Genomic DNA, 16,972 nt, shown 5'->3' with positions numbered 1-16,972 from the left:
TCTTGTTGAAGCCACCCCAGCAGGCATGAGCTAATGGCCACATTGGGACTTCTGTGTCTCCCCAAGTCTTTAGCTCCTTTAGAACAGGGTAAGAGCTGGCCAGAGCCCTTGTGTCTGATCCTGAGTTCCTTCTTCAGGGGGGCCATCAATTCAGTTTGACAAGTGCAAATGCTTGTTTTGACATTTACCTCAGAGACTGTCATGCTGTAGGGGGTGACTCATGCCATCAAATTCATTTGGCAGATTGAGAAATATGAATTCAACTTATTTATTGCTGCCATCTGTGACCAAGCCTGAGCGGTCTGTCGATGCTAGTTAGGACATCCCCTTCTCAATGTCGAGGTTGCTTGCAGGCCTCTTGGTTACTTGATAGATGTGAGAGTCTAGCTCTGAGGTGTCTTCTCCTCAGCTCTGGGCAGCCTGGTGAGCCCCCACCCACGCTGCTTTGAAGCTCTCTGTCCTAGATACCAGCCCTCATGTCCCCATGAGCAGGTGACAGTCCCTGCGTGGGATTGGCTTCCCTGCTCCTTCTGAACTGTAATCACCACGCCATCTTTATTGCACTGCTTGTTGGACTTGAGCATCCCTTAGGGCTCCTTACAGTTTGGGTTGTGTACACTGTCACCACCTCTGATAGTCACCTGTCTGGCGAGGCTCAACCTCATTCTTAAAGCATTTTCCAGCTTTAGTTCTCGGTCGGCTATTGACAAGGAACGTTCTTCTGAATATTAGCTTCTGTTATTCAGGATTTCTGTAGTTGCTCTTCTCATTCTGTTTTTACTTTCTCCTTGATCTTGTTCTAGAGTCCAGAGCATTCTGTGCTCCCATAACAAATGCTTGCATTTAATAGCGACAATAAGAGGTTTTGTTTTATGTTCTTTATGATTAACTTTGGAGCCTGGTTTATGTATTTCTTTTTGAAGTATTGGGGCGTGATATCGAAAGTGCACACTTGGTCTTACTTGCTGCCATCATTTTAGGGCTTGCTTGGCAGGCAAGAAAAGAACTTCACAAAGCAGTAAGGAAAATGTTGGCAGCATCAGCCAGGGTACTGCGAAGCCCCTTTTCTGGTACGTGTAGACACGAGTCCTCATCACTGGTCTGGTACGTGTAGACATGAGTCCTCATCACTGGTCTGGTACGCTTATCACTGGTCTGGAAGTTGTGTGAACAGCCAATCAAAGACTAAAAATGACCACATAAAAGATAGCATTGAGCCGGGCGGTGGTGGCACACGCCTTTAATCCCAGCACTTGGGAGGCAGAGGCAGGCGGATCTCTGTGAGTTCGAGACCAGCTTGGTATAGAAGAGCTAGTTCCAGGACGGCCTCCAAAACAATATAGAGAAACCCTGTCTCAAAAAACCAAAAAAAAAAAAAAAAAAAAAAAAAGGTAGCATTGAATATTAAAAGTATACATGTCATACTTGGATCAAACATTTGGTCATCATCTGCATCTGCATTTAGCTCTCTATTACAAGTTATTGTCTGACATAACAGTGAATATAAAGAGATTTTGGAGCTGGGAAGATGTCTCAATCAGTAAAGTGCTTGCCCTTTATGTGTGAGGATCGTAACCCAGAACCTCCATAAAAAGCCAGTAAGTGAAGTACATGCCTGTGGTCTCAGTGCTTGGGAGGCAGAGACAGGAGGGTCACGGGGCTTTCTGGACAGCAGCCCAGCAGGCTTGGCAAGCTGCTTCGATTCTGATTCGGGGATATTAGATGCATGTAGTGTACACGCAGACACACAGCATGCATGCACCATGCAGGTGTACAGGTGCCGCCTTCACTGTTTGTTTGCCGTGTCTCTTGTCTGTCGTGTTCTTTTTGTAGACTCTTTCAGCACGGTTGACATAGAAGACCATGACTGTGCAGTGTGGCTGCTTTTAAGGAAGAGCCGGGAGGATACTAAAGCTTCGAGGCTGGAGGCTGTGCGGGAAATGTCAGAGGCCCACCACTGGCACGGTAATGCGGACCCGGATCGTGGGTTAGCCCCCTCTTGTTTTCTGCTATAAGAGAGAAGGGGAATGGGGCTGAGGAAGGAAAACGAGTCTGGCAGTCTTGCTATGGAGATACACACACAGTCTCTCTCCCAAACACCTGAGAATAACTCCATGCTAAACCGGAAAACCTGCTGCCCTGGCAGTCCAAGTGCATTTGGTAAGGGCATCTCTCAAACTGATCTGGCAGTCCAAGTGCATTTGGTAAGGGCATCTCTCAAACTGATCTGGCAGTCCAAGTGCATTTGGTAAGGGCATCTCTCAAACTGATCTGGCAGTCCAAGTGCATTTGGTAAGGGCATCTCTCAAACTGATCTGGCAGTCCAAGTGCATTTGGTAAGGGCATCTCTCAAACTGGAGCATGTTCCACCAGAACAAGGTTATACTAGTTCACCGAGAGAAACACCTCATCCTGAGTTACCAGTTTTCATATTTGAACTTCAGATTTTTTTTTTTGGAACTTTTTTATTTTGTTTTTTCAGGACAGGATTTTTGTGTAGCCCTAGCTGTCCTGGAACTCAGGATGTAGACCAGACTGTCCTCAAACTCACAGAGATCCACCTGCCTGTGCCTCCGGAGTGCTAGGATTAAAGGTGTGCACCACCACTATTATTCTGAACTTCAGATTTTTAAAAATTTATTTATTTAATTATGCAATGTTCTGCCTGCATGCCAGAAGAGGTCACAGATCTCATCACAGATGGTTGTGAGCCACCATGTAGTTGCTGGGAATTGAACTCAGGACCTCTGGGAAAGCAGCCAGCGCTCTTAACCGCTGAGCCATCTCTCCAGCCCCTGAACTTTAGGTTTTTAAAAAAATTAAAAAAGTCAGGCTGGGCGGTGGTGGTGCACGCCTTTAATCCCAGCACTCGGGAGGCAGAGGCAGGAGGATCTCTGTGAGTTCGAGGCCGGGCTAGACCGATGGCCTCCAAAACAATACAGAGAAACCCTGTCTCGTAAAAACCAAAAAAACCAAAAAAACAAACAAAAAAAAGTTACTCAGAGCATGACTGGGAGTGTTGAGGAGAATTGTGTGATTGATGCAAACTTAGCCAGTTGGGCATTGAGCTTCCTGGGTGTGTGGTAACTGAGCCGTACTGGGTGTTGAGCTTCCCGGTACTATAGGTGCATCTGAGTTGTGAAAAATACTTCGGAAATTTGGGGCTAGTAAATTGTAGAACAGTTTAAGAATTGGGGTACTCTTGAATAACTTTTTATTTTGTCTTGTGATAACTTCGAGTTAATCTTGATGTTAACGAAAACTGTATTTTCCTAACAGACTACCAGTACAGGATAATTGCTCAAGCCTGTGACCCAAGGACCCTTATTGGTTTGGCACGAAGCAAAGAAAGTGACCGTCGCTTTTTTCTCCCACCCCCTCCTTTGCCATCTTTAAAAGAAGTAAGCAAGCATAGTAGTCTAGGGAGGAAAAGGCTGAATGCCTGTTGTAGCGTGGGGCAAATAAACAGAGCTGGTGCCTGTCTGGGGAGAACGCGTGAACTGGGCGCAGAGCTGAGATCTTAGTTTCCGCGGGGCTGGGACAGAGAGTCTGTTCTGCTAGGTGACTCTACAAGATGTCAGCACCCAAGAGAGGGTGCCTCGTAGTCAGTTTTTTGTTGTTGTTGTTTTTTCAAGATAGGGTTTCTCTGTGTTGTACTGGCTGTTGAGAACTCTCTGTACATCAGGTCAGCTGCCTCTGCCTCCTGAGTGCTGGGATTGTTTTGTTTCAAGGTTTATTTTATTTTTAACTATGTCTGTGTACCTAGATTCAAGTGAGTATGCGCATGTGAATACAAGTGTCTAGGGAGGTCAGAAGGGGGCAACAGATCCCCAGAAGCTGGAGTGACCGGTGGTTGTAAACCACCAATGGGTGCTGGGAACCGAACTTGGGTCCTCTGCAAAAGCTACGCATGCTGTTACCTGTCAAGTCATCTCTCCAGCTGCTTTGTTGTTTACAGACAAGATAGTCCTCATCCCGAGCGCTCTTGACATCTTAGATCAAACAGTGTCCAAGGAGGCTGTTCTGGGTACCTCAGGGTATTTGGCAGTATTCCTGGACCCTGCTTTGGAGATGCAAGGAGCCCCCCAAGTTGTAACAAAGAAAATTGTCTCCAGACATTGCTAAATATGTCTTGGGGCTTAAAAATACTCTTGGTGGGGCAGGAGAGATGGCTCAGTGGTTAAGATCACTGACTGAGTTCAATTCCCAGCACCCACATGGCGGCTCACAGTTGCCTGTCACTCCAGTTTGAGGGGATTCAATACCCTTACAGAGACATACATGCAGGCAAAATACCAATGCACATAACAAAATCTTTAAAAAAAAAAATGCCCCTGGTGAGAACCATGGCCAGAAGCATGCTGAACTGCAGGCATCTTCAGCACTTTCCTTAGGTAAGAAAACAAAACTGAAACTTTGATGTAAACAGTAATTTGAAAAATAGAAAAGTGAATATATAATTATCACAAAAATGAAATCTTAACAAACTCCAGGCTTAATGATATCTTTAATTATTAAGGGTATAACTCATTTTGAGTCAAGATATCAAGAAGTCCCTAAGGTAAAAATTGAGTTACAATTTGTAACAGTTCCTTTTTCTGCTTGTTTATTTATTTTTTTTAAAAGATTTATTTATTTATTACATATACAGTGTTTTGTCTATATGCCAGAAGAGCACACCAGACTGAATTATAGGTGTTTGTGAGCCACCATGTGGTTGCTGGGAATTGAACTCAGAAACCCTGGAAGAGCAGTCAGTGCTCTTAACATCTGAGCCATCTCTCCAGCCCCCTGCTTGTTTATTTTTAAGGTTTTATTTTGTAGGTATGTGTGGGGCCTGCATGTATGTACATACACTACATGCATGCTAGGTGTCCATAGAGGCAGAAGAGGGCACCCAGGCTCCTGACATGGAGTAGCAGGTGGTTGTGAGCCATCGTGTGGGTGCCGGAACCAGACCCATATCCTCTGCAAAAGTAGCTAGTGTTCTGAATTATTAAGACGTCATTCCAGCCCTTGAAATAGGTCTTTAACTGTGGCAGCAGGCATGTGAGTGTAGAACCCGAACGAATGAGTGTGTGCCTCCGCCTTCGTGGCTGAGTACTCTCCAGATCGCAAGCACTGTCCATCCTGTTCTTACTGTCTTGTCTCTGACTCTCCGGGTGTTCTCTTTGGTACACTCGGTTGTTGGGCTAGTGTCTGAAGACTATGTCTTTGCCTTTTACTTCAGGATTCCTCCACTGAAGAGGAACTCAGGCGTTTGCTGGCTTCTCTACCTCAGACTGAGCTCGATGAGTGTCTCCAGTATTTTACATCCTTGGCTCTCAGTGAGAGCAGCCAAAGCCTGGCCGCGCAGAAGGTTGGTTTCTATCTTTTTCAGCAAATGGTTTGAGCACTCACCCTTCTCTAAGACACTATGCTGGGGCTATCGTTAGGAACCTCAGTTCGATTGACCAGCTGTGGACTCTTTGCTGTGCACTGGGCTGCGTGTTGTTGGGAATCACAGAATGATAAACATAGACGTGTATAAGAAAGTTTTGGGCTACAGGGATCCTTAGCTTGTGAGCTCGTTTATTGTGTTGTAGGCTCAACCTCTGGTGTTGCACACTTAGTGTCCAGAGTCAGGACTGGGGCACAGCTCAGTGACAGCGCCGGCCAAGCGTGCTCCAGGGTTAGGGTTTGATTCTCAGCATTTGAGTTGATACATCTAGGCCTGTGTTCTAACGTGAATCTAGATTTGATTATCCAGCCTCCTCTCCTTGGAGCATAGCAAGAATCTTGAATTTAGCCGATCAAACCTGCCTTCCCCTGATACAGCCCTTACCTCTTGTCTTTATTTCGGTTGCTTAACTTGCAGCCTAGTGATCGTGCTCCTGCTCAGTCTTCATGTATACAGCTGCCGGCACTGCTGGCCATTGCCGTGGGCACACACTGAGTCTGTTCTACAGCCACCTGCTCTCACGAGTCTTCTCCACGGTGTTGGCTTCTGCTGCTTCTTTTACTTCCTCAGTGGTTTTAAAATCTCTTCCGGATTCTTGTATCTGTTCCCTTTTAGGGTGTTGATTCTGCTTGTGCTGTTTTTTAGCTGGTGATGGTGCCTTTCCTTGGTTGTGGCTTTGGACTGCATGCAGCCTCACTCTGTATGAACTGTTTCTAGTGAGCTCCAAGCGCTGTGGATGTTAGATTTGTCCCCACACAGCAGGGTCTTTTCTCTCTCCTTGAAGGTCTCTTGGTGTCTTCCCTCTTGAAGGAAGGAATTCTATGGACCAGCACAAAAGACTGTGTGTGTCAGGAATGGGCAGAGGCAGTCATAACACAGGGGGCTGGCTCTGTGTTGTGGGTTTTAAAGAAGTTTTTATGATTCATAAGGTTAGTGGCATATTCATGGTATAAGGCGACCCTTCCCTTCTACATCATGGTGACAAGCTCTCCCCTTTATGGAGTGTATTCCCATGGTCCTCTAGAAAAGCGTATAAAGAGGAGGGATGCAGTCCCTTTGTTAGTGCACATGTGTGGGCAGATGCCATGGTGCCTGTCTGTAGCTTTAAGAACATTTAACCACAGCTGGGCTTTGTGAACATCAGGAGCACAGCTGCTAAGAAACAGCTGTCACGTGACTGCCTCATACCCAGACCCTTTGAGACTGCTCAAGGACCCTGATGGATCTGAGTCTGCTGGGTAAGACATTTTGTTAGTTTTAAGTTGGGGTTTCTCACCGAAGGCTGGGGCCAGGGCTTTACCCGAAGCAGAATGCAGAGTGGAGGCTGCCTGTGGGCTTGGTTCCCTTCTTCCACTCCTCACGGCAGTTTCTCCCATCGCCTCTTAGACGACATTCCAAGTCCTTGCTTTCGATGGAAGTCTCAGCTGTAGCCCCCAAGAAACGCCTAAGAAGGCAGTCTACACTGAACCTCCTAGGCTCTATGTTGTCTCCAGTTCTAGCACCCAGGGTTTCTCGTCATTTCTTTTTCCCCCTTAGAGCTTGTGTGTGTCTAACAACATTTGAAACATTTTAGACTTTTTCCTAGATGCCTGAGCTTTTAGCTCATCTTGTCAGTGTAGCCAGAGTGATGTTACAAACCTTAGTAAGAACTGCCTTGTCCTGCTTAAAACTGCCCAGAGACTTCCTCTACATGTTAAAGGAAGCCCTGTATGGTCTCTGTGGAAGGCATGCATGGACTGTTTACTAACATGGTTGCCTTCAGGTCGGAAGCGAGGGTAGCAGAGTAGACAGTTGCAGGATGCAAAAAGCCTGTCCAGTGGCCAAAGGCATGAAAGCTGATGGAGTTCTTTACACAGGTCAGAGGGCAAAGACCGGCTTGCAGCTGTCAGCACCACTCTGGATCCTGGTCACAGTACTTAGTATCTAGTAGTACTTGCGACGCTTCGTTTTCTGATTGAACATGTGTGTGTGTGGGTGCGTGCGTGCGTGCGTGCGTGCGTGCGTGTGTGTGTGTGTGTGTGTGTGTGTGTGTGTGTGTGTGTGTGTACAGGGGTCAGCATCAGGGATCTCTGGCTAGTTCTTTGCACCTTAGTTTTTGAGACAGAGTGTCTTGTTGAATCTGCAGCTTGCCAGTTCAGCTAGATTGGTTAGCCAGCGAACTGCTGGGAACTGGAGTGTGCTCTTCCTCCCAGACCCAGAGTTGAGGTAACAGATCTGCACTCCCTACCTGATTTTGTGGGTGCTGGGGGTCTGAACTTGGTTCCTCGTGCTTGTACACAATCGCTTTACCCACGGAGCTGTCTCCCCAACCCCCTAAGTACACTTACTCTCTCACGTGAGTTTCACTTTCAACTGGGAAGAATTAAAGACCACCATGTTTTTAATATTTTTGTTTGGTAATGTCTTTCCATGAAAATTTTTTTTATTATTAGGTTTTTAGTTGACTTCACTACCCTAATCTGTATGAATTAGTAACTGCTGAAGGAAATGACGTCAGAACACTCTGACCAGTGGACAAAGAATTGACTTTGCCAGGAGAGGTCAGAAGTAAAGAGGAGAAAGGATGTTAAAATTGTCCTGGGAATTGCCTGATGTGTTCTCTATTCTAGAAAGCAGTAGAAGTTTGCATAACATTCCCTTTAAGTTTCCAGAGTATCTTGAGGCATTTACTTATTTGAAATTCCTAATCTGAATATGTCACACACTTGCATGTTTGAAATCGCTAACTTGTATCTATTACACAGATGTAAATACTTTGTCTTTTTTTTTTTTTTTTTTTTTTTGGTTTTTCGAGACAGGGTTTCTCTGTGGCTTTGGAGGCTGTCCTGGAACTCACTTTGTAGACCAGGGTGGCCTCTAACTCACAGAGACCCGCCTGCCTCTGCCTCCCGAGTGCTGGGATTAAAGGCGTGCGCCACCAACGCCCGGCGTAAATACTTTGTCTTAACACCAGGGAGGACTCTGGTGCTTTGGAGGAAATGGACTTCCATATGCCGAAAGCTTTGGTGAAGTTCCCTCAGCCACAGTGGAGATGTTCTGCCTAGAAGCTATAGTAAAGCATTCAGAGGTAACTTGCATTCCAAAATATGGCTCTCCATATTTTGTGAGAGGGGGGAAATGAGGAGGAGTAAGCAGTGAATATGATCAAAATACATTGTATGCAGGTATGAAATTCTCAGGGTTACTAAAGATACTCTCCTTTTAACATTCCACTGTTAACTGTTAGAATTAATAAGAATGACTTAGCACCAGTACATGACTTTCAAAAAGGTTTTATTGTATTAATTTTGTGTGTGGATGTTTTGTCTGTGTACTGCATGCGTGCCTGATGTTCTCGGAGGCCAGCAAAGGGCCTTGGATCCCCTGGAACTGGAGTTATAATGATGAACCACCATGCAGGTGCTGGGAATTGAACCTGGGTCCTCTGTAGGAACAGCAGCCAGTGCTCTTAGCCACTGGGCCATCTCTCTAGTGCCCTGTTCCATGTTTTAAACAACTCTTAATCGCACATGAAGGAGGCAGCCCCTGCTCTAGCGTGACATTTGTCTTTGATTTGTGCTGCTTCTCCCAGATCGCTGTACACGTAGTGTCAGATAGTTAATTTCCATAAGGTATCAGTCAGAGAAGAAAGGGAAATATCAGATTGCTGTGCAGCTAAGTTATCAGTACTAGTAATTTCTAGGCATTTTGGCGTTGTGGTAATTGCAGTTTGCTTATTTATTAGACAGGGTTTTGCTATGTATCCCTGTGTAGCTGTATGCTAGCCTGCCCAGCTATAGTTGGATTTAAGAGAAGGGGGGGTGCAAAAAGCCTAGTGGTACCCACAAGTGAAGTATGACATCACCTGGGGAACATGCCAGGCACAGTGTCCAGTTGCCGATGATGTCTGAACTAAGCAGATATGGTGTGGATGCCAGAATTTGCATTTGCCACCCAAATGGCAGCGTAGTGTAAAGGACCCGCCCTCATCTGCAGAAGCACCGTCCTCCAGGTTCTGAGCTTGCCACTGTGACCTGATGGACCTGATGGGAACCGTGGCTGTAGCTAATCACCTTTGATTCCCACCTGTGGAGTGGAAACCAGGAGGGCGTAAGAGGGGCTGCAGCCCTGCAGCGCAGGGCAGGCAGGGTGTGGGAACTCACCCTTGAGGCGTGAGTGGTGCAGTGTAACGGGAGCTCTGTTAACTTGTGCTAGATCCCCTCACACTGTGACCACATTGAAGCAGGCGGGGGCTTGCAGCTGCTGCAGAGGCTCTTCCGGCTTCACAAGGACTGCCCCACAGTCCAGAGAAGCATCATGAGGATCATTGGAAACATGGCCTTGAACGAGCGTCTTCACCCTGCGATTGTCCGCTCAGGTAATAGCCTTGTGTGCATGTTCTCCAGTACCTTAGCTCATGCTACATCCATTCTCCAACAGACTCAACACTCTTGGGGTTTTCTTGTTCCACACTGAGGGCTTAGCACAGAGAGCCATCATGGCGAGCACACTTTGGCATGAAGATTGTTGAAATTGTTGATGTGATTTAGTTAACCAGGAGGCAGACAGAAAACAGACCCATTGTAGAACTGATTCATTTCCTCTGCAACCTACGAGCCACCTGTGAGGAGACACACACCTGCCATCCTCCCTGCTCACCCTCTTCCCCTTCCCTCCCTTTTAGCAATATGAGCACACAGATTACTCTTTCAGATGTTTTTGAAGTTTATAATTTATTACTGTACTTACTAAACCAATGCTAAATTGTCTCATCTTTGGCTAGGGGGGCCCAGAAAACTGTCATATCATACATATGATGTATTGTGTGTGTGTGGTGTGTGTGTCTGTGTGAGTGTGTGTGGTGTGCGTGTGTTTGTACACTTCTGTATTAGTTACTTTTCTGTTGCTGCCATAAAACATCATGACCAAGGCACCTTAAGGAAGAAAGTTTATCTGTGTGGTTCCAGAGGGATGAGAGTCCAGCGTGGCAGGAAGGCATGGCAGAGGAGAAGGAAGCTGAGAGCTCACACCCTCAACCGTAAGCATGAAGCAGGGAGCATGAACTGATGTGGAATGAGACTGTGAACACCCAAAGCCCGTCCCCAGGGACATGCATTTCAACAAGGACACATGTTCTAAATATCCGCAGACTGAACCACCAACTGTTCAAATATGTGAGCCTGTGGGGGACATTCATTCAAACCTTTATAACATACATACATATGTACACACACATTCGTGCATGCATGCATACATACATACATGTTGTACTGGTTGGTTTTGCATATTAACTTGACACAAGTTAGAGTCATCAGGGAGGAAGGAGCCTCAGCTGAGGAAATGCCTCCACGAGATCCAGCTGTGAGGCATTTTCTCGATTAGTGATCAATGGGGGAGGGCCCAGCCCATCATGAGTAGTGTCATCGCTGGGCTGATGGTCCTGGGTTCCATAAGAACGCAGGCTGAGCAAGCCAGGGGAAGCAGCATCCTCAGTGGCTTCTGTATCAGCTCCCGCCTCCAGGTTCCTGCCCTGCTTGAGTTCCTGTCCTGACTCCCTTCAGTGATAGACTATGAATCTGGACGGGTAAGGCAAATAAGCCCGCCCGTTCCTCCCTAACTTGCTTTTGGGTCATGGTGTTTTGGAAGCAATAGAAATCCTAACCAGACACATACACATACATAGACATATATTCATATATATATGAGAGTATGCAGATACATGCTCATATACCTTTGTATGCTCATTCTTGTACACACGCATATTAGAAACTATGAATCGACCCTTAGGTAGTCTTTAGATCAGCAGATGTTGTTATTGTCATTTTTGTTTCTAAGATGGGGTCTCACTCTAGCCCTGCCTGAGACTAAAGGCGTGCATGAGTATTTTGGCCGTATGTAAGTCTGCACTACATGCGTGCTTCATGCTATGGAAGCCGGGAGATGGTGCCGGATCCACTGGAACTGGAATTACACACAGTTGTGAACTAACTTGGGGGTGCTGGGAATTGAACCTGGGTCAACTCCCACATCAGCAGATTTTAATTTTAATGAAATCAAATTCAGAAACCAGAAAATTTCCTGAGAAGCATGAAGCGGCCCGAATATTCACCTTTTAGAACTAAATATGACTCTGTCACATCTGTGAGATTTTACAACTCTTGGAAAGTATCACAGCTATTCTTTATTTTTCCTTCCTCTTTCATATTGAGTCATTTCCTCTTTCTCCTTCCCTACCTCCAGGCTGGCCTTGAACTCACTGTGTAGCTGAGGACGACCCTGAACCCTGATATCCTGCCTTCCCCCACTGAGAGCTGGACTCACAACCATGTGACACCACTTTTTTTTTAATAACTTTTTTTTTTTTTTGGTTTTTCGAGACAGGGTTTCTCTGTATTGTTTTGGAGGCTGTCCTTGAACTCGCTCTGTAGACCAGGCTGGCCTCTAACTCACAGAGATTCTCCTGCCTCTGCCTCCCGAGTGCTGGGATTAAAGTCGTGCACCACCAACACCCAGCCTAGCCTTTTTTTTAAAAATAGCTTTTGTTTGGTTTTGGTTTTTTGAGACAGGGTTCTTTGTGTTATAGCCCTGGCTGTCCTGAAACTCACTCTGTAGACCAGACTGGCCTTGAACTCAGAGATCCCTTGTCTCTGCCTCCCAAGTGCTGGGATCAAAGGTGTGTACCATCACGCCTGACTTTTTTTTTTCTCAAAACTATTTATTAATTTTATTTTATTTGCATTGGTATAGAAGGTGTCAGATCCCCTGAAACCAGAGTTACAGACAGTTGTGAGCTGCATATGGGTGCTGGGAATTGAACCCCGGTCCTCTGGATGAGCAGCCAGTGCTCTTAACCTCTGAGCCATCTCTTCAGCCCCCCACGCCTGACTTTTTAAGTAGAAATTTTTATCACGCATTTGAGCCTTGCTTGTTGTGTGAGCTGTAGTAAGATTTTTAATTTGTGTATTGAGAAGCAGACCCAGGTGACAGCTGTTAGCGTCATCCTGCAGCTCTCTGTTGCAGATGTGTTGAGGAGCCATGACGCTGGGAGGGCATCCCACTAACAACGTGTTACTGTATTCTTGAAAACCGCCAGAATCGATTGAGTGTTCTCACAACCAGAAGTGGTGTGTGCAGAGACGCACACTGAACACGTTGCAGAACAACAGAGTGGGCTGGTGAGGTGACTCAGTAGGTTAGGATACTTGCTGCCTAGCCTCACAGAACCCACATGGCTGAAGGACAGAACTGAATCCACAGATTGTCCCACAACTTCACATGCATGCACACAAAGTACAAATCACACTGCACACCATCACACACACGCGCGCACACACACACACGTTATTTGACACTGCACACCATCACACACGCGCACACACACACGTTATTTGTAACGTAAAATAAAAAGTATACAATGGAGCTGGAGAGATGATTCAAGCATTATAGGCCAAGGCTCATGACCAAAGAAGACAAAAAAAGAGATAGTTGAGAGAAGAAATGAACAATTCAAAGAAAAAAACTTTTTGTTGCTATCAGACTACTCTGAAACCTGTGTTATGGCAGCAGGCGTTAATTTGCTCATTAACTGAAGTTTGGACCACATTCCGAGGGAAGGGGTGCCCCTGCTCCACAGGGCAGTCCAGCGGCGGGGTGGAGGGGACACGAGAGAGCGAGTTCCTCATACATGTCAGGTGCTGATGGGTACAGCTGGGCTGGAAGATGGTCAGAGCTGTGAAATACCTTCACTGAGGTTTCATAGCACATAAGGGGACAGAAATTTGACTCCAAATGTCTCTTCAAGGCCCATATTGTGCTAGAAGTCGTGTGTGTATATGTGTGTCTGTATGCGTGTGATATACAAGCAGGCACTTGTTCATACTTGAAGTCGTGTGTGTATGAGTGTCTGTGTACGTGTGATATACAAGCAGACACTTGTTCATACTTGAAGTCGTGTGTATGTGTGTGTATATGTGTGATATACAAGCAGGCACTTGTTCATACTTGAAGTCATGTGTATGTGTGTCTGTGTACATGTGATATACAAGCAGGCACTTGTTCATACTTGAAGTCATGTGTGTATGTGTATGTGTGTATGCGTGTGATATACAAGCAGGCACTTGTTTATACTTGAAGTCATGTGTGTATGTGTGTGTGTATGCGTGTGATATACAAGCAGGCACTTGTTTATACTTGAAGTCATGTGTGTATGTGTGTCTGTATGCGTGTGATATACAAGCAGACACTTGTTCATACTTGAAGTCGTGTGTATGTGTGTCTGTGTACGTGTGATATATAAGCAGGCACTTGTTCATACTTGAAGTCATGTGTGTATGTGTGTGTGTATACGTGTGATATACAAGCAAGCACTTGTTCATACTTGAAGTCGTGTGTGTATGTGTGTGTGTATACGTGTGATATACAAGCAAGCACTTGTTCATACTTGAAGTCGTGTGTGTATGTGTGTCTGTGTACGTGTGATATACAAGCAGACACTTGTTTATACTTGAAGTCATGTGTGTATGTGTGTGTGTATACGTGTGATATACAAGCAGGCACTTGTTCATACTTGAAGTCATGTGTATGTGTGTCTGTGTACATGTAATATACAAGCAGGCACTTGTTCATACTTGAAGTCATGTGTGTATGTGTGTGTGTGTGCATGTGATATACAAGCAGGCACTTGTTCATAGTTGAAGTCATGTGTGTATGTGTGTGTGTATGCGTGCGATATACAAGCAGGCACTTGTTCATACTTGAAGTCATGTGTGTATGTGTGTGTGTATGCGTGTGATATACAAGCAGACACTTGTTTATACTTGAAGTCATGTGTGTATGTGTGTCTGTATGCGTGTGATATACAAGCAGACACTTGTTCATACTTGAAGTCGTGTGTATGTGTGTCTGTGTACATGTGATATATAAGCAGGCACTTGTTCATACTTGAAGTCATGTGTGTATGTGTGTGTGTATACGTGTGATATACAAGCAAGCACTTGTTCATACTTGAAGTCGTGTGTGTATGTGTGTCTGTGTACGTGTGATATACAAGCAGGCACTTGTTCATACTTGAAGTCGTGTGTGTATGTGTGTCTGTGTACATGTGATGTACAAGCAGGCACTTGTTCATACTTGAAGTCGTGTGTATGTGTGTGTGTATACGTGTGATATACAAGCAGGCACTTGTTCATACTTGAGAAGACAGATACAGCAGAGCTGCCTTTCCCAGCAGCCTCTTCCACTCACCTGTCTCCTGAGAGGCGATGGCCCCTGATGAATTAATTGCATGTCCTGTGTCTTTCCGGACCTTTGTGTGCTTGCTTGTGTGTATATGTGCATGCACGTACTTCATACATGTGCTTAGGATGTCTGTTCTTTTCCCCAGGCTGGGTTTCTATGTTGGCAGACGTTTTGAAATCCTACCACATTATGGAGGCTTCCCATGCTGCCAGAGCCCTGGCGAATCTAGACCGAGAGACTGTGTGTGAGAAATACGAGGATGGGGTGTATGTACTCCATCCCCAGTGCCGAACAAGGTGAGCATCGCATGGCCTAAATGATCGCTTTCCAAACTGGAAAGTGGTTTCATTTTCAATTGAAAGAGAGGGAAAGACCTCCAAAGAGAGATCCAAGAAAACGACTCACAGCACCCATCTCTGTAGGCTAGCTATCCCCTTCTGTTTCCTGGTTCCAGCTAGTGGTGTGCCCAGGACTAGGGAAGAGCTGTGGAAGGAAACAGCCACCGAGTTGTTGCAGCCCGGACCCTTCCCTGAGCTAGATGAGGAAGAATGGAGAGCCCGGGGCAGACCCCCTGAGGGGCCTGCTTGCCCACATTCTTCCTTCACCCCTGGCATTCTTAAGTCAATCTGGGGATGTACGATATTTCTTTGAACCGAACTCCACGTCTCTCTTCACAGGAAATTAAAAATAGTCGGCTCCTCCGTCCCCACCAGCTCCTTCAGTCTGACTGCAAGAGGTGCTGACAGGAGACAGTGGCAGGGCCCCTGCCTCTGCCCCACAACCGTCAGAGCCCTGCTCCCATGCCCAGTCTGGGGGGGGGCTGCCTCACAAGACCCTTTTCTGAGGGAGCAGGGTCCCAGCGTCCCAGGGTCAGTGCTTTGTGCCGGGGGAGCCAGGATGAGCAGTCACGCACATCATGGGAGATCTGACATTCAGAGGCTCAGGGTCACTGTTGAAGGTTGCTGTTGAGCTGTTATCACTAGGATCCGGGGTCCCCTTCCAAAGCAATACAGAGAAACCCTGTCTCGAAAAAACCAAAAGAACAAAACAAACGAACAAAATTTTCTTTTTGCAGGGGATTTATTGGTTCATTCTAACAGGCAAATAAAATGTTAGGATGATCAGTGCAATCCTAGCTCCCACACCAAAAAGAGGAAGAGGGTTATTAGTTAAGTGTGAGTGTCCATGGCTCAGGCTTCAGATTGTTTGGAACAACATGTTCCAAAGTCAATTTCTTTTTTTTTTTTTTTTTTTGGCTTTTCGAGACAGGGTTTCTCTGTGGCTTTGGAGGCTGTCCTGGAACTAGCTCTTATAGACCAGGCTGGCCTCGAACTCACAGAGATCCGCCTGCCTCTGCTTCCCAAGTGCTGGGATTAAAGGCATGCCAGACAAAGTCAACTTCTTATCATCACAAAAGAAGAAAGTCATGAGTAAATACATTTACCAAATACTCTGGTGGGAGGAGCATCAGGTAGGCGGGGAACAGAAAAGCAGGGAAAACTCCAGAACAGGTTTACCCATCACCTGGTGACATTTTAGCTTTTGTTTGGTGGAAACATTAGGGCCTGTTCGGAGGCATTTGAGGAAAATCAAATCATTAGGTTTTTCCTCACACTTTAAAAACATTGTTTCTGGCCGGGCGTTGGTGGCGCACGCCTTTAATCCCAGCACTCGGGAGGCAGAGGCAGGCGGATCTCTGTGAGTTCAAGACCATCCTGGTCTACAGAGTGAGTTCCAGGACAGCCTCCAAAGCAATACAGAAAAACCCTGCCTCGATAAAACCAAACCAAAGCAACCAAACAAACAAAAACCCCATTATTTCTGTAAAAAAACAAAACAATAAAAATCCATGTTTTTAAAAGTCTTCATATAAAACAGAAAAAGGAAAGCCAAAGATGAGCCCCCTAGTGGTGTAAGGGGGAAGTTTGGTCCCTATTTAGTGTTTTTATGTGGGAAAGAGGAGAAAAAGCCCAGCAAAGACAACAGTGAGGCTGATAGTTTTAAAGGTTAAGGGTAACACAGGAGCTGGGTTTGAATTTTACTTAGGATTTTTACCTCTGCCTAGGACTTTTAGTGTACATACACACATACACACGCCTACCTTGGACTGTCTAATGGTTCCCATTTTTTTCAATTAGTGTAATTATTAAATTACATTAATTGTACTGGCGTACAGAGTAACAGTTCTCTCTTTCTTGCACTTCTGGCTCCTGTCTCAGTCTTTATTCCTCTTCCTGAACATGGCCTACGCTAGTTGGCGGGCTTGAGTTTGAGTCGGATTTGCACAGGCTTGCAGCTGCAGCTCCCTTTCGGCTC

The 16,972-nt window shown here is 45.8% G+C and overlaps 1 protein-coding gene across 6 annotated transcripts in view; it reads left to right on the top strand.

The window, feature by feature from the left end:
• Serac1 (serine active site containing 1) overlaps positions 1 to 16,972 on the top strand; it is a 36,497-nt gene that overhangs the window by 9,427 nt on the left and 10,098 nt on the right. For 3 of the 6 annotated variants that reach the window (XM_005065916.4, XM_013110218.3, XM_040758138.1), the window contains exons 5-11: positions 981 to 1,070; positions 1,834 to 1,965; positions 3,280 to 3,401; positions 5,231 to 5,359; positions 8,394 to 8,507; positions 9,635 to 9,797; positions 14,802 to 14,952. In XM_005065916.4, coding sequence (XP_005065973.2) covers positions 981 to 1,070; positions 1,834 to 1,965; positions 3,280 to 3,401; positions 5,231 to 5,359; positions 8,394 to 8,507; positions 9,635 to 9,797; positions 14,802 to 14,952 — 901 coding nt within the window. The remainder of the gene's footprint in view (positions 1 to 980; positions 1,071 to 1,833; positions 1,966 to 3,279; positions 3,402 to 5,230; positions 5,360 to 8,393; positions 8,508 to 9,634; positions 9,798 to 14,801; positions 14,953 to 16,972) is intronic. The other 3 variants (XM_005065917.4, XM_013110220.3, XM_040758139.1) reach the window with 2 other exon arrangements.

The sequence above is a fragment of the Mesocricetus auratus genome, unplaced genomic scaffold (genome assembly GCF_017639785.1).
Source record: "Mesocricetus auratus isolate SY011 unplaced genomic scaffold, BCM_Maur_2.0 Super-Scaffold_100018, whole genome shotgun sequence".
Lineage (NCBI taxonomy): Eukaryota > Metazoa > Chordata > Mammalia > Rodentia > Cricetidae > Mesocricetus > Mesocricetus auratus.
Note: the sequence above shows the minus strand (reverse complement) of the source record. Positions and strands in the feature narration are given on the sequence as shown.